Below are 18,780 nucleotides of genomic sequence, written 5' to 3'. Positions count from 1 at the left end.
GGCAAGTCTGCGCTGGCTCTGTTTGGGATCGAAGCGGGGCTGTCGTCGACGTGTCACCGATGTCATCGCGTCATCCTATCGTGTCCTCGTTGCCGCGTGGCCTGCCTGCACCGACGTTGGGCTCAAAATGGCCAGTATCGATTACATTCTCAAGGTGGACTCGTCCGTCAGCCCGAGCACGCCTCCTCAGTCCGGCGAAGTCTCATCGATCCGTCGATTTGGCTTCGCAGCCGACTTCGAGAACCCGGCAATCTGGAAGGTCAGTCGGCATGCGCATGTACACCATCTGCTCGCTCAGGACTGTCCGATAGAGTCTCCAAGACCGCCTACTCGCCAACTATGGTGTCCAGCCGTACACTTACGTGCTCGTACCCCAGCAGACAGGCCGCAAGACGTCCAGTGCCAGTCAAGGTCAGCGCTTACGACTGCTTATCACGTTCATGCTGACTCTGCCGTGAACAGACAATCATGGCATTTTGTCACACTCTGACCTCGTCTCTCATCTCAAGCATGTCGACGGTCAAGTGAAGCAGGGCATTGCAGGCACCTCCGATGCCCTGGTCCGCGTGGACCGCAAGGGCCGCAAGGTCGTTCAGGTCAAGCTCGTCTCACTGGCCACTGCCGCATCTGCAATCCCGATAGCGTCCATGCCGTCCAAGGAACCAGTCAGGCCTGTTCGCGGTCCCATCCATGGTCTGATCCGCTCCAGCAACGCCCCCGAAGCCTCGACGGCGATCAGCGAGCAAGAACGCGTCCCAGGTGGCTATCCCCTCGCCGAGCCTGTCGTGCCGGAGCTGCTCGCCAAGTCAGCCAGTACGCCTGACGTCGATAACGATTCGCCTCCCTCGACGAGTCTCTTTGACGCCTTCCTCGACACCCGCGGCAAAATCCACTCAGACTTTGCTCGTGCCCTGTCCGCACACACCGACGAGGAGCTTCAAGAAGCAACCGCCAAGGCTCAGCAGAACATCGCCGATGCCGCACGCCGTCTCACAGAGACCGTGCCCTTTGTTCGTCACTTCTTGCCGCCTCAACAGTCTGCTGGCTGCGCTGCCCGCGCGCAAGCATTCACGACAGCAGCTGACTCAAAGGGCTTTTCGCCGGCGCACTCACTTAGCAAAGTAGAGCCAAAGAGTGATCTGGTAAGCACAGTCAAGATCATGCTGTCACAATTTCTCGAACGTCTCGATATCGTGCTCGCCGAGAACCTGGGCGATCATGGCATCAGAGTCAAGCTCGAGAGTTCCTCTGAAGCCGCCGTATCTATCGATGCAGCTGCAGTCACACCGAATTTGACCGAGCAAGCTCGTCCTGCATCTCAACCTTCGGCTCTCGCCGCCCAAGTACCCACTCGTCATGCTGCGACTTGCGATCTGTGCCAACGTGCCATCGTGGGCTCGCGCTTCAAGTGCCTCGTCTGCCCCGACTGGGATGCTTGCAGCGCTTGTCATGCCAGCGTATCAGACGTCCACCCCGGTCATGACTTTGTCAGGATCGACAGTGCGGATGCTTTGATACGCCATGCCCACCCTCATATAGCAGCGGTGCAGCATCGCGGAATCCGATGTGACGGTTGCAACTCAAGCGTCCGTGGCGTTCGATACAAATGCGCTATCTGCCCCGATTACGATCTCTGCGAAACTTGCGAGGCGTCCCCGATCGCTGTTCATGACGCAACGCATCTTTTTCTCAAGATGCGCAAGCCTACTATCGTCGACGTATCACATTTCTGGGATGAGTCTACTTCTCGCGTCATGTCTGCGGCCCCACAACCAGCGCACGAGGAGTTTGCCACCGAGGCCCTCTTCAGCAAATCCGCATCGGTTCCGGTCAAGCCGGAAATCAACACACCAGCTGCTCTCAACCCTACCGCTGCTTCCACACCAGCTGCTCTCAATCCTACCGCTGCTCCTCCCATTAGATCCATACAGGCGCCTGCTCAAGCACCCTCGGCTCCGTCCACACTGACTGTTGCCGCACAATCGGCCGCTGATACCTGGGACGCAGCTTTCGTTGCCGATGTGACGATACCTGATGAGACTGTCGTTGCCGCTGGAAGTTGCTTTGACAAGATCTGGCTTGTGCGCAATACTGGCACTGCGGCCTGGGACGATCACACCGCGCTTGTCCAGCTGAACACGTTCACCGACGAGACAGTCAAGGTCGTCTCGCGACATTTTGGCTGTGCGGCGCCCGGCGAAGTCGTGGAGGTCGCTGCTCGCAACTTGATCGCGCCTGCAACAGCTGGACGACATCAAGCCCTGTTTGCAATGCGCTTCATCTCGGAAGATGCGCACGTCAACGAACCCCTTGCAGAGGGAGATTCGCTTTGGTGCCAGATCGTGGGTCTCCAGAATGCTCTCAGACTTCGATGGCTCACGAGTGCATGTAGATCGTCCAATCAGACGGCATCAAGTCAAACGAAGGCTCAATGCATGCCTCTTCGTCGTTCATCGTACCCTCTCGACACGCCAGCCCTCTCGAGCAAGGCAGCGTCCATTCAGCTCTGATGAGCCCTGCACCGTCTCACCGAAGCACCGTATCCGGTCTCTCTGTTTCTGCACCACTCACGTCGACTGCATCGACCAGTGGCGACTCAGCTTTCAGCGTACTTCACTCTGGCGAGATCGTCGACGAAGATGATTACGATTTGCTGAGCGACGAGAGCGAATAGGCGGCCATGATAGTCTCATCAAGTTCAATGTCTTTTCCTATTCTGTCTGGCAACTGAATTGCAACGCACTCCCTGTTGATCTGGCCTACATGCCCCGAGACTTCATGAGCAAGACAGCCCCTACTTTCTCAGACACGGCGGCACCGAATCGTCTGCGATGGCGCTCGCTCTTCAGTCTCTGGCGAGTGAACTTGGGCTTCTCGTATCTCTCCTGGAGCCTGAGCTCGGAGCGGATATCGCTCTTGTTGAGAATGCCTCGCAGATTGGCATACGTCCTGCTGAGATCGCCTCGCACTTCAACGCTACGGGAGGTGGCAGGCATGACGGGTGAGATCGCATGCTGGACCGTAGAGGGTGCAGAGGCTGCCTTCCATAGCTCGTCTGGCGTTCGTCTGGTGAAGCCGCCCGACCTCGAGCTTTCTTGCGCTTGCAGGTGGGCAGGCTTGTACGCCTCTATCCTTGGGCCTCGCCTGGGCGCGAGACCGCTGAAGCTGGGCAGGTCACTGTGCGCATCTATTATTCAGCTGGGTCTAGCTCGATCGAAGGACCGGCATACCTCTCATCGCCTCTGATCGGCACCTTTTGCTCGCCTGGCGCGCTCGCTCTGACCGTGTCAAGCACTTGTTGGGACGTCAGTCGTGGCGCTGGTGATACTGGCTGCCATACGCCAGAGGTCGCCTTCCATCTGGCTATGCACGAGCATCTCATTTTCGGGCCTTTCGACGAGCGGCCAGAGAGCGCGACAAAGTCGACAAAACTGGTCATCCAATACTTTTGACGCCCAGAAGCCGCTTGCATCTGTACGAACAGCAAGCTACTCAACAGGTCTGACGATCAGTATGTCTGGCATCATGATTCAGCGGATATCATTCCATACAGAACTGCAGATAGCTTGCTGATCGCTTCCAAGAATCCCTTTCCGACAAGTTATCACCGACGCCAATCTCAGTCATACACAGATGCCGACTCGTATTTGAGGCTATGAGCAAGCTTGGGCTAGCGGCTGATCGCCCTACAAACCTCTCACGATCGTCATATAGCTATAGCTAGCATATGGCTCTGATCAGAGGTGATCGCCGGTCATAGATCATTATCACGTGATTCTGATGTCAGATCGAGTTTGCCACAGACCACGAACGTGCTCAAATATGTTCATCGGAGCGACCGACGATCCCTTCAACCTACTCCACTTTCCACGAAGATAGAGCGCAATGTCAGACATCACTTCAGACCAGGTTAACAGCATCGAGGATGTGCCCGGCACGAATTTGGCCGGAAAGTCGAAGCTTGGCGGTGATGTCTCACTGAACAACGCCGGCGGAAACTTTGGCAAGTCAGAGACGCTCAACAAGCTCGTGAAGAACGTCTTTGGCAAAGACTTGGTCAGTGTCCTTCAAGCTCAGGAATTCAAGCCCTGATGCGTAATGTGTCAACAACAGGACAAAGATCTACATGGTGACCGCGCTGTCGTCGCCGAAGCTGCCGGCTTGAGTGTCGACGATCCTGCCCTGAATCAGCCCGGCCGATTGCTGGCAGAGAAGACCGAACGGGACGCATGAGCTTGTCAGAAATGCACGGAATGTCTATTGATTGATCTGGCAATGTTCAGAGTCCGACGGCGGATTGCCCCACCAGGCGTAAAACGATAGGCCTAGCAAAAAGACTGACATTGCATTGATGCTTGTTGCGGCGTCGAGCGCTGCAGAGAGTACGTAGTTGAACTTTTCGTGCCATTCGCGGTGATAACGAGCTGCCCAAAATTGCGAGAGAAACGCAGCTGCGAAGCCGACGGTGATCGTATTAGTCGGCACGGCAGGCACGACGACGCAGCCGTGCAGAAAAACTGGCGCGGACACGTACTGCCAGTAATTCCGAGGCCAGATCCGATTGAGCAGCCATGGCAGGATCCCCATAATCGCGCCGCCGAGGAAGCCCCAGTAAAGTAGAGCATAGTCACCCGAAAAGAAACGCGCAGGTCCAAGCAAACCCCAAATGACAGAAGCAGAATAGAAGACTTGCGGCGCTCTTCCATCCCATTGTCCCTGAGGATCGACGACGCTTCCGTCTAGATACTGACGCTTCGAATCCAGGACGATTCGGATGAAGACGTAGTTCACGATTGCTCCGAGTGTCGTGCCGAGCAGCTGAGCGATGAAAAGAGACCTGGGCGGAATCTTCATGTACAGTCCAAACTTGAGGTCGCCGACCAATGCTAAGCATTGACTGTAGACCATGTAGGTGTATACCTTGAAGGTGATCACTCCAATGGGCAGGCCTGGTATGACAAAGCCAGCAACGAGCTCCGAGATAACGTTGAGACCGATCGTCGTGTTCGTGATGCCTGCAACGATCCCGAGTGGCACGAGAAAGACAGCTGCGATGGCGACAGCAAACACCAATGCCCAGACCGGCAACTGCATCGGATAAAGGAGCACAAGGCCGCAGCTTGCCGCCAGTGTGATGACACCGGTAGAGATGTACCACGCGTGCGGCACGGGCGGATAGTTCTGCTCGAGCAGCTGCACGTGAATGTCATCCGACGGTGAAGACGACACGGCATCCTTGATGAGGTCGAGATTCCAGCAAATGACGCTGGTAACAGCAGCGGTCAGGATAGCAAAAGAAGCCGCATATGTCATGGCAAAGAAGGGCGTGAGCAGGATTGCTCCTGCGCAGTAATTGATCAGCGACTGGTTGAGCTCGATACATCTCAGCCTACCTTGTTTCTCGTAGGCAGCGACGTCGAGCGAAAGATCAGTGGCATTGATGATCGCAGTGACGTTGTAGCGACTGAACGACGTATCATACAGGCCTGATCCGATTGGCGAGCTGAATTTGGAGGCATTCCAGAAATCTGTCAGCCACATGCCAGGCCCAAAGACCCAGCACATGAAGACGAGGCCAGCGAAGAAGTTGACAGAGGCGAACCAGGGCGTAAACAGTCCGCCGAAAGCGCCCACGACTGACCAGTCAAGACTGAGTGTACCGAGTCCGAAGCCTCGATATCCGCTTCCGAACGTCTCGACGACCTCTGACCGCGGCAGAGCGATGCACAGAACAGCAAGAGAAGTCAAGGTGGGAGAGAGCACAGCGGGGACAAATTGCCAGAGGAAGCAGCCGACGAACGCGATCGAGAAGAAGCGAAGGCGGACTTGAGTCAACGTCTTTGTGGTCTCGTCCGCATGGAGCGTGAGGAAGAGCGAGACGAGGACAAGTGTAGACGGCCAGACAAGCTTGGTGGGTCTGACTAGCAGCCTATAGACGCTGCCTGCGAGCGCAAAGCCCAAGACCTGAGTTGTGACAAGGAGTCCGATGCCAGCGATGGCGCCAAGGTTCTGATGATAATACAAGTCTTGGACAGCCAGAATGTCGCCAGCGTAAGCAGAGGTTGCACCTGATCCGGCCAACACGGTGATGAGGACATGTTCTTTGACTGAGAATGGCCCAGGATTGAGTGGCCAACCTTGGATGGGTTCGACGTTTGGCAGAAGAGCTGCGCACCATTTGCCGAGAGGCAGGGTCACGAGGATGATGAGGAAGACGGAGAACTTTGGTGCATTGCTCTTGAAGTAGAATAGCTGAGAGATAGCTGCACCGACGATGCAGAACAATGTACCGATAAGCAGGACCCGTAAAGTCAGATGTGGCAAGGCAGGATCATCAACCGTTGGCACGATCGACAGTCCATCCGGTCCGTGACGGTCTGTTGGAGCGCTTCCCTTTGTGCTGACGCCCTTGCCCGTCGCAATCTCGTCGTCGAGCAGCCAAGCATCCTCGGAAACGTCGCTGTCCCCTGGCTCGTCAGCTCTGCTCAACTGCGCTAGCTTGATCCCAGGGTCTTGCAAGGACATGCGTGTGATTGCATTCCTCACCGCACTTGGACCGCTCAGACGATCACGCCGACGCACGCACGCTAAGCCCGGCAGCTAGCTGGCGCGAACTGTCAATCGCTCCATCACACGCGCGCGCGCGCGAAGTAACCGCGTCAGGGCGCCAGGGAAGCGCATGCACACTGGGCTGAGTCTACAACAGGCTTCCAAAGGCTCGCGCAATGTCGAGCGATGAGCGGCTGTTGAGCAATCGCGCTTGCTAGTAAGCCGCGATTGTCTCGCCAGCGCTAACGACTTCGACGCTGAGATCGGCCCAGTTGTCGACGAGGACGCCTCCGATGTACAAGCTGTTGATATGGTAGTAGGAAAGCATCACCTGACCGTATCTGTGATGGACTACCCAATCAAGCTTGTTGCCATTGTTCTGGTCGACTTGGGTTGGGCTTAGCATGCGCGCGAGAGGACGCAATACGGAGCACATACTGATCATGCGACCACTTACACCTCCACGGCCATCACGGCCAGTCTCCTTGAACGTGAGACTCCACCCGGGCGGGACGTTACCATACAATCCCTGCCAAACAAGGGATCAGCCAACGTCGCAAAACCTCTGACCGCTGCTTGTACATTGTCATGTCTGCGGACCTGGAGTTGCACAGTCGCTTGAAACTCTCCTGGGCCACCACCGCCCATCGAAACCGTGACCGTTGTCGCGAACCAAGGTCCGAGATCGTTGGATGCCACTGCAGGGCTAGGCGTGGCAACGACGGCGGTCGAGACAAAAGCGCACAGCAAGACTGCAAGCTTTGCGGGCGTAAACATCATTGTTCGTCTGAAAGCTGTGCACTGCTCAGAAGTATGTCTGTGTGCGTTGCGACTTGCCGGGGACCGAGGACGAGAAGCAAGCGAGCACGGAGGTGATGCTCGGGGTCGATACTCTCCGCTGCTCCTGTGAGACCCCTTTTAGCCGGCTTCGGTCGTGGATTAAGGTCAATCGAGGGAGATGAGGGCGCTGTAGACGACAGTGAGGCATGCCCATGGCGTTGCATGCAGTCGCGCAATTGCTCGATCGAGCAGTCGATGCGACCCCTTCGACCCCTTTGACGACTCCGCCCTCAGCCTATCACGCAACCGACGATAGCGTTTCTGGGATGACTGACAGGCACAAATGTGTCACAGGCGCCGTCAGGGCGAGCTGCGAGTTCTGCAGGAAGCGCAAGATCAGATGCCTGCCCCCTCCACCTGAACGGGCTCCCTCACGAGCAAGACAGGACGACGAGCCGGGCGGATCACGTCCTTCTTGCCAGGCTTGTACGGAGCGTGGACTGTCGTGCCTCTTCCTGACGATTCAGTCAATGGGAAGACCGCGGAAAGATGCTCAGGCAGTCAAGGCACCGGCTGCGCCCGCTCTGCGACATCATGCCAAGCGCAAGGCGGATCCAGCCTGGGCACCTAGACCCTCTCGCGAGGCAAGCAAACGGGCACGAGTGACGTCCAAGTCAGGACCGGCATCCGCCGCCAGACCGCCAGCGAGCACGCATACGGGCTCATCAAGCAGCGAATCCGACGAGCTTGAGCGAATACACCCAACAGTACCCAGTCGACCTGATACGCCCACGGATCACTTGAGGCATCCCAGCGGCTCATCTTCAGGGCTTGTCTACGGTGCGGACAGCAGGATTGCTCAGTGGTCTCGAGGCGTAGCATCGGCACAGCGCCTACCAGGTCCATCGACAGCCTCCTGGCAAAGAGAGCTCGGCGTCCTTGAAGCGCGAGAGCAACGTCACCGCTACGTAGCTATGCCTAGATACCAGCTCCAATTCCAAGCCGGCAAAGGCCTTGTCGGAACAGGCAACCTCATTCCTTCAGGTCGACCCGCTACCCTCGCCTCTCCCGCCCGAGCGTACGAGGAATCTGCGACCCGCTTCTCGCCATACTCGCCGGCAGCACACCTGCCGATCTTGTCGCCAAACAGTCTCGCATCGCCACCATCTACCGCGCCAGGGCTCGCAAGCTCGGATGATACGACTTCAGAGACCAGTGCGGAGCCAGATCTGCCCGTCGATGCACTAGCCGAACAATGTCAGACATCTGCGCGGCCGGATCTGCAAGCAAATGTATCTCGTCTTCGACAAGTCCAGAGGCTCAATGGCGTCTGGGAGGCATTTAGCAGCGATACAATCGGTACAATGACAGAAACGTTCTTTGGTCTCGTCACTGGCGGACATACGTCTGTTGCCCGCGCGAACGGGCAGGAGACCTCTAATGCGACCCGTGCGCTCTATGCCGCCGCGCTCAGTGCCCAATCAAACCGACGTAAGCTTGGTAAGGGCAGCGCCAGCGAGATTGCCGTCTTCTCGCGTGCCATGATGACCTCGCGACTATGGCCTCTCATCTCCGTCGACCTTGTGTCGCTTGTCACAACGGGCACAACCTCTCCATCTGCCTACGCTCCACCCGATCTCGTCGGCAAATCGAGTAACATCCCACTATTTGTCCGAATGTGGTACAACGACAGTTCAGCGCCATTTGACCAAGCGGGCTCGGCAACAGCCACGCCCGAGCCGTCCAATCCACTGCTTAAGATCTCAAGTGAAGAAATCAGGACGATCTTCAGTCGATGGCATGACAAATTTGCGCTCAATCTGTGCTTAAAGTGAGCCTGCTGTGCGTGCACCAGTGTCATAGGCTCACGCGTAGATGCAGCGATACCTCATTCCTGTCAGATCTGGAGGAGGGCATATGTGATCCAGCGCTTGTCTGTGTCATCGTCGGAACTGCCATCAGCCGCATCATACCCGGCAACCACTACGATTGTCTCGGTCAACGGACGCCAGCGGACAGTCATTCCTGCGCTAACTTGCACGCACTGCCTGACAGTTCATCATTCTTCAAGTATGCCGAATGGCTTCTATTCGGTCGCGCAGGCAGCGGCAAGGTGCATCAAGTTTCGACCATTCAGGCACTCATTATCTGGGGAGGTCATGAAATATCAAACACCCGGCCTAAACGTGCTTGGGCTCTCTTCGGCACTGCGCACGCTCTTGTGCGCGCTATCTTACCTGGTCGTCTTGCCTCGAGATCCTCTCAGCCTCAGCATTCGGTTGCAGAGCCTACGCGCGCAGACGTGGAAAGCGAGACATTGATTTCTGCTTGCTGGTCAATCTGTGAGCTTACATTCTCTTGCGCTCTGACACAGCTGATCGCAGCACGGCAGCACTACTTGCAGCATGGACCTTTCTGTGCCTAAGGATGCCCTGCGATTCACTTGCTGAGCTAGCGCAAGGATTACCGCTGCCGCCGGCCAGTCCATCCGAATCAAGAAGCTGGCGATACCGCATGCGACCCAGCAGTAAGCGCCTAGCGAGCTGTGACGACAGCATCACAAAGTCGATGGCTGTCTTCTCTGACGCTTGTCGCACTCTACAAACGATTGTTTCAAGCATGTCCAAGCCCGAGCGTTCCGCGCACGGGCAGGAGCAGCAGTCAACGCTGACACTCCCTTGCTCGACCTTTTCGCAGGCAACAATGGCAGACCCTCGCTTGTCACACCTCGCAGTGTTCAATAGCGCCGTTGCATCGTATATGATCGACACGGCTACGAGCCTCATTGGCACAGCCCCGTCAGCACAACACCTGCCGACTGACTTGCTCGCCGGCCAATCGAGGCGGACAAACCCATTTCTTGCAACAGTCCTCGCAACACTGGCACTCCATCGGATCGTTCCATTCAATCAGAAACAATCTCAGCTCAACCTGCCCATCGTTGCTGTACAATGCGCGCTGCGAGCCATTGAGATTCTCAATGAAGCATCAGCACGACCGCTTGCCGCGTTGCATCACGATATAGCGAAGGACAGTGACGGACTCGATGATCTCCGGCTTCAACCAAACAACGAGCATCTTGGGGTATTGCGCATTGTCTCTGACGCTTTGCCACAATGCTTGAAGCTCATGGACAACCTAGCCGCCACCCCCGACGCGAGTGAAGTCCTCAGCCTATTGACCGACGAGGAAGCTCGCATAATGCGCTTACTCGACAATCTGACAGCGTTTGTCCGTCACGCCATGAATCCAGCTGCGGTTCGACACCTTGGCGAGCTTCAACTCAGCGCAGTCAGCCTACAGTATCTTCGGCGAGCGGCCATCGGTTCTCCGATGCAGTCGCCGCTGGAGCTTCCCGAAGGCATGCGGAGCGAGACCGACCAGGTCCTCTACGAGCTGCTTGACAGCTTCATCAATCGGAGTCGCGAGGGCACTCTAACGCCAACTCGTAGCAACACTCCCTTTGATCTCGAGCTAGTCTAGCCTGCGCATGCGATATTTTGCACAAGCTTGCGATCTCATTCAGACATGCATCTAGACATTTCGCACGTCATGTTGGCAGAAGCACGCCGAGCGTCTGCCTCTCGCAGCGCTAAGTCAGCTTCTCTCTGGAGCAGACGTCGCTCCATGCTGGTCAAGAGAGCGCGGACTGCTTCGAGCGCACCCGGATCGGCTTGAGCCGGCTTGCGTACTTGTGACTGCTGTGATCGCTGTGAGAGCGTCTCCCGACCGAATTCTGTCTCTGCTGCCGCAGCTGCCGGGTCTGCTCCATCATCGCGCTCTGACTGTGCAACAGGAACCGGCGGACTTCGAGAGAGCTGGCGTCCAGCGGAGAAGAGCACAGCGGGTAGCTCATGGGCCGGTAGGTGGCGAGCGCTCGGTGTTCTCATCACTTCTGGCTGAAATGACTTTGCGGACGATCTGCCGACGAGCTCCATCTCCCATTGCTCGCCGTGATATTGGCGGAGCAGCTCTTCGACGAATCTAGTCCTGCGAGTAGGATCAGCACCGGTGCTGCGTACTGCAGGCACGATCTACCTCTTACGGCCTGCTTCGTAGTCGACGGCTAGTCGCTCGTTCTCTCTTGCATACCCGGCAAGGAGTCTCTCTTGCTGCTGCACCTCTTTCCCAAGAGCCTTGCAGACATCGCATTCCAGCGTCGAAGCTGCAGTGCGGCCAGCGAGCTCTGCCTGAAGTCGAGAGATTTGCTGTGATAGACCTTGGTTCTCGCCCTCCAGTCGTTTGATCGTCCGCAAGTGATCCTCGCTGCCATGCTCAACTTTAGTGAGAGAGACCAGAGCCTGTCCAGAGGAGTTTGCAGAAGAGCCGACCGATGCAGCAGAGGGTTTCTTGGGCGTCATTCCCAGCGAGGTCATAATGTCGAGCGCCTCTGATCGGATCGTCGCTGGACGCTTGTCATCTCGTCTGACGGTCCCAACGGTCCCAGGGGTACCACCAGCTGGTCTCACGCTCACATCGCTGCGCTTGGGAAGCCTCGAGCGAGCCGTCGGCCTCCCGCTCGTCATCTTTGCTTCGTTCTTTGACGTGCGCGCGTTGACACTCGACGCGCGTGTTCGATGCGATCGAGCTGATCGAAGGGAGCGCCGCTTTTAATTAACTCAAATTAGAGATGTCAACGACAAAAGACGCATCCGGCTAGAAGACAACAAGCCTGTCAACAGACACCTCGAGATGCGGACATTGCCCACCCTGATCAGTTGCAGATAAAAGCGCGGACCTCGCGCCCTAGCTGCGCTCAGCCGATTAGCTAGCAGCGCCTTCAAGCATGTATCTACTGCTAGCGACGCTGCTCCTGACAACTTCCACCCATGCCTTTTGGAGGATGCCCTGCAATAATTTGCTTGTCGAGCGAGCCGATCCAATCGTGTCGCCCGGCAAAGTTGCTTCGCATGTTCACACTATCCAAGGCGGATCCAACTTTGGGCTCTCTGCCAACTTTGGCAGCTTGCGACAATCAAAATGCACATCCTGCCTCGTCACGCAAGACATGTCGAACTATTGGGTACCTAGCTTGTACTTCCAATTCGCCAATGGTACCTTTCAAGACGTCCCGCAGGTCGGGGGCATGCTTGTCTACTATCTCCAGCGTCGGGCGAACGATAGCGAGCAACTGTTTGCGTTTCCAGACGGGTTCTCCATGGTAAGGCCTTATGTGGATCTGTCATTAGGTAGTCTAATACCGACTTCAGGTTGCTGGCACACCTTCCTTGCGCAGCTATGCAGACACCCTCGAGCAACGTGCAATCTCGTTCGTTTGCTTGGCCTATACTGCCGGCAAATCCTACCCGCAGACTAGCTTCATACCGCCCTACGACTGCCCTGACGGACTCCGAGCACAAGTCTTCTTCCCATCCTGCTGGGACGGCATAAACGCCAACTCCTCGGATCATAAATCGCACATGGCTTACCCAGACGGTATGGACAATGGTAAGAGGCAAGCGTGGTACCGAGTCTTTGCTGACTTGGCACGCAGGCGCTTGTCCTTCCACACATCCTGTTCGCTTGGTATCATTATTCTACGAGACCACGTTTTCGGTCACTGCTTTCACGTCTTTGCGAACTCAAGCACGGAATGCCACCCAGCCATTTGTCTTCAGCACAGGCGATGTCACTGGTTACGGCTTCCATGGCGACTTCCTCAACGGATGGGACAAGACAGTCTTGCAGACTGCTGTCAGCAACTGCAATGCCAGCAGCGGCGTCATCGAGGAATGCAGCGCTTTCAAATTCAACGATCCCAACGCGAAGTGTCATCATTCGCCTGACGTGAATGAAGTCGTCACCGGTCAGCTCACTGCTCTACCTGGCTGCAATCCTGTTACGTCTGGACCTGCGCCAGCAACGAGCTGCACAGATCCCAAACCGCCTTCAACATTCAATGGCGTCGGCTACACGGGCGGCGTGCCACCAACTGGTGCAAACGTTACTGCAAATCAGCCAAGTGTCGTCGCCTCTGCGTCAGGGTTCAAGTATATTGGCTGCGGCATGGACGGTGTCAACGGCAGAAGCTTACCGAACCAGCTGATCTCTGACCAGAGCGGCTCAATGACCATCGAAAAGTGCATGGCAGCTGCAGCCTCGTCAAGCTACAGATATGCGGGTGTTGAATATGCTCGCGAGTGCTGGGCTGGCAATGTCACTCAGCCAGCGCAAGCTCCCGAGGGCGATTGTTCGTTCACCTGCACGGGCAACTCTTTGGAATACTGCGGCGCCGGCAACCGTTTAACGCTTTACAACTCTACGCAATGGACTCAAGGCGTATTTACAAATCCGGGACCCGCTGGCACGACCTTTGTGGGCTGCTACACGGACAACACGGCTCAACGAACATTCTCGACCAGCGCCACTGTATCGGGCGCAATGACTGTCGCCAAATGCGTTGCAGCTTGTTCAAGCGCCAGCAGTGCAAACATGTACGCCGGCGTCGAATATGCCGGTCAGTGTTATTGCGACAGCACTGTGCGTAATGCGGCTACTGTCGCCACGCCCAGCAGCGATCCCATTTCTGCCGGTTGCAACATGTTATGCTCGGGCAACTCAACAGAGTATTGCGGAGGAGCCAATAGACTGAATGTATATAAGCTACCCAGCAGGGCGAGCGTTGTCAGCGCGCCGGCATCGTCGACCACGACCACAGCCAAGGCGAGCACGAGCGTGAGCACGAGCGCGAAGTTGAGCACGATCACGAACGCGAGCACAAGTAGCAAAGGCAAGAAGAAGCGCAGCAAGAGCAAGAAGAGTAAGAAGAGCAAGAAGATCGCAAGGCGAAAATCTGACAAGTCCGGCAAGATTTGAAGCCAATAGAGCATGCATAGCACAGCACAGCATCGTACGCGCAAGTGAACACACCCTCTGTACGATGTGTTAAGGCGCTGGTCGCCCGCACGAGTCAGATGTATGAATCGAATGCAACTTGAACATGGAGAGAATAATACTTTAGCATCTTCTGAGGTGGTTAAAACATTCGATCTAGCCTGCAGCACGCCCTCGATTACTTCAAGTCTTGCATGCGTCCTGCTTGCACGCGCGGGTGTGCGCTTGAGCTGATTGCAGCTTCTGCTTGTACCCCAAAGCGTATTCCTATGCACTTTGACATGATCTACTTTGAGACTAGAAATGGAGTAATTTTGCATCATACAAGACTGTAATCTATGCCCTGCAAGTCGATGTATTCATCAGCTGTCGCTTAATGACAGAGAAGAACGAGACTCATAGAAAGTTGGGGTGGAAAGAGACGAGTGCCTGATATCGCAGACTCGTCTCTCTCGCATGTAAAAGGGTAATGAGCAAATACATTGCGTCGCATACTCGTCTATCTGGCGCGGATCTGCTTTTCTTGACGTCCGTCTTGAGGCTGCCAAGTGTTGCTGTCGAGCCACGCGCTGGTCCGACGAGCGAGCAAGCCTCCAAGGCTGGCCGCATGCGGCAGAGCACTTGTCGCAGGCGGATACTCCTTGCTCGCTGCAAATACCTCGTCTGAAGTTACCCGTCGCTGATAGGTTGCAAAGCTACCTCCGGGCTCCAGTGTTCATAGGCGAAGCAAGATCCAGAGGCAGTTGTCGTCTTCTTGCTGACCAGCTTCTCGTCTGAACGACCGAGCGCGCCTCAACTTGACNGCCGCGAGCACAGCAGGTCAAATCTCGTCGGCTTGCGCTCGTCCGCTCGAGTCACCTCACGCGCAATTCCCCATCAGACGACAGTTCACCACCCCTGCCTANNGNCCGCGGTCCCGGGCATGTTCCCAATTAGAGCGTCTGAAGCGGCTGTTGTCTTCTTGTTGGCCACATTCTCGCCTCGACGAGTGAAGGCGCCTCCCCCTGATACTCGTGAGCTTCTTCAAGATTTCCAGAATGGTCACGGGCAGTCCTTCTGTCGCAGCTAGTCGCGTAGAAAAGGAGCTCCCCGTCGAATCAGCCAGTTTGCGAGTCTGGCCTCGAGCTAACTCCAGATCATCACAGCTTTCGCAAAGGGTCTAAACGGGCATGTCGAGCTTGTTTTGTGGTCGCCAGAGCGTCGTTGACGAGCGAGCAGGCCTCCAAATGACAGCGTGGAGCAACCACGACTAGCCAAATGTTGTCGACCAAGACTCTTCGTTCGCTGCATCTCCCTGCATAGACTACNCGTCCTCGAGCATGCTGATCTCTGAGTGCTATCAAGGATCCTCGCAAGACAGTGTCGGACTTGTATGGTCGTGCTGGTTGAGGTTGGCGCGCAAGGGAAAAAAAGCACTGACGTGCTAATTATCTCTGCTCGGGTAAGTTCGGTGATCTGCGCGCCTTGTCCGATTGATCACGCGCCTGCAGATCTGCAACCAATGGAGTCGTCTAGCATCATAGCCCTCACGTCTCACCACCAGCTCGCTATCAGATGCCAGCTTCAGACTGATGGCGGGAATGACGATCATGCCGACACCGCGTGCATTTGACATTTCTCACGACAGTCTGGCGCATATTGTCTAGGCCTTGCGCTACTGTTCTCGTACTTATCGGCAATCATGTTTGATCTTTCAGTGTTATCTCTGCTATTTGATCTGCATGATGAGCCTCCATGAATACGATCCGTCCCTGCGAGAACTCTCGTCTTTGCATTCGCTGCTCGATATTGTCCAGCCACGCGCTGTCATCAATTGTTGGTCAGAAAAGAGCAATTCAGACTCAGCCGCCATCAAACCTTTCGCGCGAGTGAAGTGGAGAATACAAGCTGACAGATCACGTTGTCATCATCGTCAAGCGGATGCATACTAAGCAAATTTACAACATCGATCCGTTTTCTGGCGCATATGATTTTCATTGATACATGTTCCTTTCTTCACGCACATCAAAGAACAGCTCAAGCTGAAGAATTTCCGCTACAAGCAATCATAGTCTTTGATCTCATCCATCTCCTCAATGGTACTTTGAAACCGAAAGGCAGCTAGGACCTGTGAATATGCCATATAACAATTTAGCAACAAGTGAGCACCTCATCGCAGGCAAAGGAACGCCCCAGGAAGTGACAGCAGTGTTCGAGGCGAGCAGTCAAACCTGAAGACTATCCTTTGGAAACGGTTAAGTGCACAGTAAAGACATGGCGAGAGGTCATCACAAGCAGCAAGCCGTTTGTCAGCCGTGCAACTCGCCGTGTCACATATCGAGCACTGTGGCAGGCCCTTCTTTGAGTCTTCAAAGCTAGTGGTGGCTTACCGCTTGCAATGATCTGATGGAGCATATCACTTGGACGAACGCAGCGATGACCATCATGACCACATTTAGCACGCATCTCAGCAGCAGAAAATCATCTACTGCTGTCGACATCCGCTCGAGCAATATTGCATCAATCGTCCGCTAGATACTGTTTTGGTGACTATTGCTTTCTGCGACCGTCGCAAGATACTGCTTCAGCCGTACTGCCGGCCAAACAGGCAACATCGAGCATTTTGACTGAGCTGGTATTGCGAGCGAAGATACTCCAGTGTGCTCTGAAGCACAATCTCATGGATGTCACTTGTGTTAGGGCGCAGGCTGACTCTCCGTCCCTTTGAACCGTCGTAATTGGTGCAGGGAGGCCAGACGATCTCTCAAAATGCAAGTTATGTCGCATTATAGTGATGGCGACTAAACGTGTACCAATGAATCGCAGCAATGCGACCGGGTGAAGAGTATGAGTGGCTTCGCTAAAGTCGCTGTGGTCAACCTAATGTCCTGCCAACGCGCCTCGATAAATCACGCCAATCAAATACACGGGTGATTAACAATTTCCCCATAAATTCCGCAATATTGAGTTTTGGCCAGGCAAATTGAACAAATCCCCTGGCACTTCACTCTTCGCCAATGGCAGAGCGGTGCTATCCTTTCTGATCGTCGACATATATCATCAAAATCGATCGGCTCTCCGCTATACCTTCCCTTCGCAACTTCTCGCTCAGTCGTCCAGTCCGATCATGCGTCGTCGAGTAACGCATACCTTCCAAAGTCCAGTCGACACGACTGCCACGAGCTGCCAAATCAGGCTAAGTCGCGTCGCTCATCTTCCTTCATGCCGCAGACAGCAGCTGTGGAGACTGCGAGCTACATTCACTGATTATACGCTTAGCCATGGTCAGATCATGCATAACCACGCCGATAGTCAGAAAGCGTGGGACGCTAGCGAGCAATCATCTTTTACTGGCGACTAGCTACGAGCCAATACGTCAGGCTGGAGAACTGCCAGCAAGACCATCTTATGTACCGCAGTGAGAACAGCAGCGCTTCGAGGAACAGACACTCTCGCCTGCCAGTATATGCACCACACTCATCGCACATGCACACCACATCGATTCATCGTCGAGCAAGGCCACTCGACAGACATGAGCCACTTTTGTCATACTCGAGCTGACGATCTCAACTCACTCAGCGGGTGTCTATCGTGCTTGCATCACATGATAGCTGTACCGTGTGGCTCGTCAGACTGTTCGACTTGTCCGCAAGATGACAACCTGGTCTATCGACGCCCTACCAGCTTGGGCTTGTCTATCTCGGCAGTGACTCTGACCAACTCGCATTGCCGGCAGTCCCGCGATGGAACATGCACCGCTTACCAGATCTGGTCAATCCTCATCCTACTCTCAACAGCTGTCCCAATGTGTTCTCGTCTTTCAATCGTACATCTCTGAGCTGCCTGCCTTGCACTGCACATTGCACATGATCAGAGTAACTTCTGGCTAGACTATGTCAAAGATGAGATCAGATGCATCTACACTTTCACACTGATGGCTGTCTACCTTGGACTCAACCTCTTGGCAATGACACGATCTGACTCACACTCGATGTCAGACACACACCAGATCCTCTACCAGCTCATATGCTTCGGCGACTTGCAGCCTGCTTCCTGCGACTGTGGCATTGAAAGACTTGCTCACAGCGGCAATCATCTCAACCTGTCAGCCATCCAGCTGGCATCTCTCATCGCACCGACATTCTATTGCACAGTCATTCGAGTCAGTGTGTCGAGCTATGGTTGGCATCATCAGACCAGGCGACTGCTTGACTAGAGCAGACGTCGATGCCACATGATCACTGACGAGAAAGAGCATGGGGTTAGGGTTAGGGTTAGGGTTAGGGTTAGGGTTAGGGTTAGGGTTAGGGTTAGGGTTAGGGTTAGGGTTAGGGTTAGGGTTAGGGTTAGGGTTNCCACATGATCACTGACGAGAAAGAGCATGGGGTTAGGGTTAGGGTTAGGGTTAGGGTTAGGGTTAGGGTTAGGGTTAGGGTTAGGGTTAGGGTTAAGGGTTAGGGTTAGGGTTAGGGTTAGGGTNTAGGGTTAGGGTTAGGGTTAGGGTTAGGGTTAGGGTTAGGGTTAGGGTTAGGGTTAGGGTTAGGGGTAGGGTTAGGGTTAGGGTTAGGGTTAGGGTTAGGGTTAGGGTTAGGGTTAGGGTTAGGGTTAGGGTTAGGGTTAGGGTTAGGGTTAGGGTTA

General features: G+C 55.2%; 10 protein-coding genes across 10 annotated transcripts; 4 read left to right on the top strand and 6 right to left on the bottom strand.

The window, feature by feature from the left end:
- Positions 1 to 127: 127 nt before the first annotated feature.
- On the top strand, positions 128 to 2,674 carry L969DRAFT_17691 (uncharacterized protein; the record flags this gene model as incomplete). The annotated part of the gene is made up of 4 exons (XM_014711673.1): positions 128 to 259; positions 312 to 411; positions 463 to 2,342; positions 2,393 to 2,674. The coding sequence occupies 4 exons, from the start codon at positions 128 to 130 to the stop codon at positions 2,672 to 2,674; spliced, it is 2,394 nt and encodes a 797-aa protein (XP_014567159.1).
- An 85-nt stretch (positions 2,675 to 2,759) lies between these two features.
- On the bottom strand, positions 2,760 to 3,382 carry L969DRAFT_49845 (uncharacterized protein; the record flags this gene model as incomplete). The annotated part of the gene is made up of 2 exons (XM_014711742.1): positions 2,760 to 3,177; positions 3,231 to 3,382. The coding sequence occupies 2 exons, from the start codon at positions 3,380 to 3,382 to the stop codon at positions 2,760 to 2,762; spliced, it is 570 nt and encodes a 189-aa protein (XP_014567228.1).
- Positions 3,383 to 3,802: 420 nt separating this feature from the next.
- Positions 3,803 to 4,233, top strand: L969DRAFT_50197 (uncharacterized protein; the record flags this gene model as incomplete). Its single annotated transcript, XM_014711741.1, has 3 exons — positions 3,803 to 3,824; positions 3,905 to 4,056; positions 4,114 to 4,233. Coding segments are annotated over 3 exons (294 nt in total), but the record flags the coding sequence as incomplete, so codon positions are not given.
- Positions 3,878 to 6,615, bottom strand: L969DRAFT_87803 (uncharacterized protein). Its single transcript, XM_014711740.1, has 3 exons — positions 5,394 to 6,615; positions 4,114 to 5,342; positions 3,878 to 4,056 (listed from the first exon to the last, which is right to left on the bottom strand). The coding sequence occupies exons 1-2, from the start codon at positions 6,523 to 6,525 to the stop codon at positions 4,258 to 4,260; spliced, it is 2,217 nt and encodes a 738-aa protein (XP_014567226.1). The 5' UTR covers positions 6,526 to 6,615; the 3' UTR covers positions 3,878 to 4,056; positions 4,114 to 4,257.
- Positions 6,616 to 6,763: 148 nt separating this feature from the next.
- On the bottom strand, positions 6,764 to 7,329 carry L969DRAFT_17687 (uncharacterized protein; the record flags this gene model as incomplete). The annotated part of the gene is made up of 3 exons (XM_014711672.1): positions 6,764 to 6,936; positions 6,988 to 7,078; positions 7,132 to 7,329. The coding sequence occupies 3 exons, from the start codon at positions 7,327 to 7,329 to the stop codon at positions 6,764 to 6,766; spliced, it is 462 nt and encodes a 153-aa protein (XP_014567158.1).
- A 206-nt stretch (positions 7,330 to 7,535) lies between these two features.
- L969DRAFT_94817 (uncharacterized protein) lies at positions 7,536 to 10,812 on the top strand (the record flags this gene model as incomplete). Its single annotated transcript, XM_014711739.1, has 3 exons — positions 7,536 to 9,160; positions 9,211 to 9,671; positions 9,722 to 10,812. 3 exons carry the CDS (start codon positions 7,536 to 7,538, stop codon positions 10,810 to 10,812), a joined length of 3,177 nt encoding a protein of 1,058 aa, XP_014567225.1.
- On the bottom strand, positions 10,672 to 11,855 carry L969DRAFT_623616 (uncharacterized protein; the record flags this gene model as incomplete). The annotated part of the gene is made up of 2 exons (XM_014711738.1): positions 10,672 to 11,319; positions 11,368 to 11,855. The coding sequence occupies 2 exons, from the start codon at positions 11,853 to 11,855 to the stop codon at positions 10,848 to 10,850; spliced, it is 960 nt and encodes a 319-aa protein (XP_014567224.1). The 3' UTR covers positions 10,672 to 10,847.
- Positions 11,856 to 11,982: 127 nt separating this feature from the next.
- L969DRAFT_62718 (uncharacterized protein) lies at positions 11,983 to 14,457 on the top strand. The gene is made up of 3 exons (XM_014711737.1): positions 11,983 to 12,490; positions 12,540 to 12,777; positions 12,824 to 14,457. The coding sequence occupies exons 1-3, from the start codon at positions 12,116 to 12,118 to the stop codon at positions 14,143 to 14,145; spliced, it is 1,935 nt and encodes a 644-aa protein (XP_014567223.1). The 5' UTR covers positions 11,983 to 12,115; the 3' UTR covers positions 14,146 to 14,457.
- Positions 14,458 to 15,095: 638 nt separating this feature from the next.
- On the bottom strand, positions 15,096 to 15,260 carry L969DRAFT_87798 (uncharacterized protein; the record flags this gene model as incomplete). Its single annotated transcript, XM_014711736.1, has 1 exon — positions 15,096 to 15,260. A coding segment is annotated over one exon (165 nt), but the record flags the coding sequence as incomplete, so codon positions are not given.
- A 490-nt stretch (positions 15,261 to 15,750) lies between these two features.
- Positions 15,751 to 16,089, bottom strand: L969DRAFT_50150 (uncharacterized protein; the record flags this gene model as incomplete). The annotated part of the gene is made up of 2 exons (XM_014711735.1): positions 15,751 to 15,966; positions 16,021 to 16,089. 2 exons carry the CDS (start codon positions 16,087 to 16,089, stop codon positions 15,751 to 15,753), a joined length of 285 nt encoding a protein of 94 aa, XP_014567221.1.
- Between the last annotated feature and the right edge of the window lie 2,691 nt (positions 16,090 to 18,780).

This window comes from Mixia osmundae (assembly GCF_000708205.1).
Source record: "Mixia osmundae IAM 14324 unplaced genomic scaffold scaffold_6, whole genome shotgun sequence".
In the NCBI taxonomy this organism is placed as follows: domain Eukaryota; kingdom Fungi; phylum Basidiomycota; class Mixiomycetes; order Mixiales; family Mixiaceae; genus Mixia; species Mixia osmundae.
The sequence above is the reverse complement of the archived record's forward strand: the minus strand, read 5'-3'. Positions and strand labels throughout refer to the sequence as shown.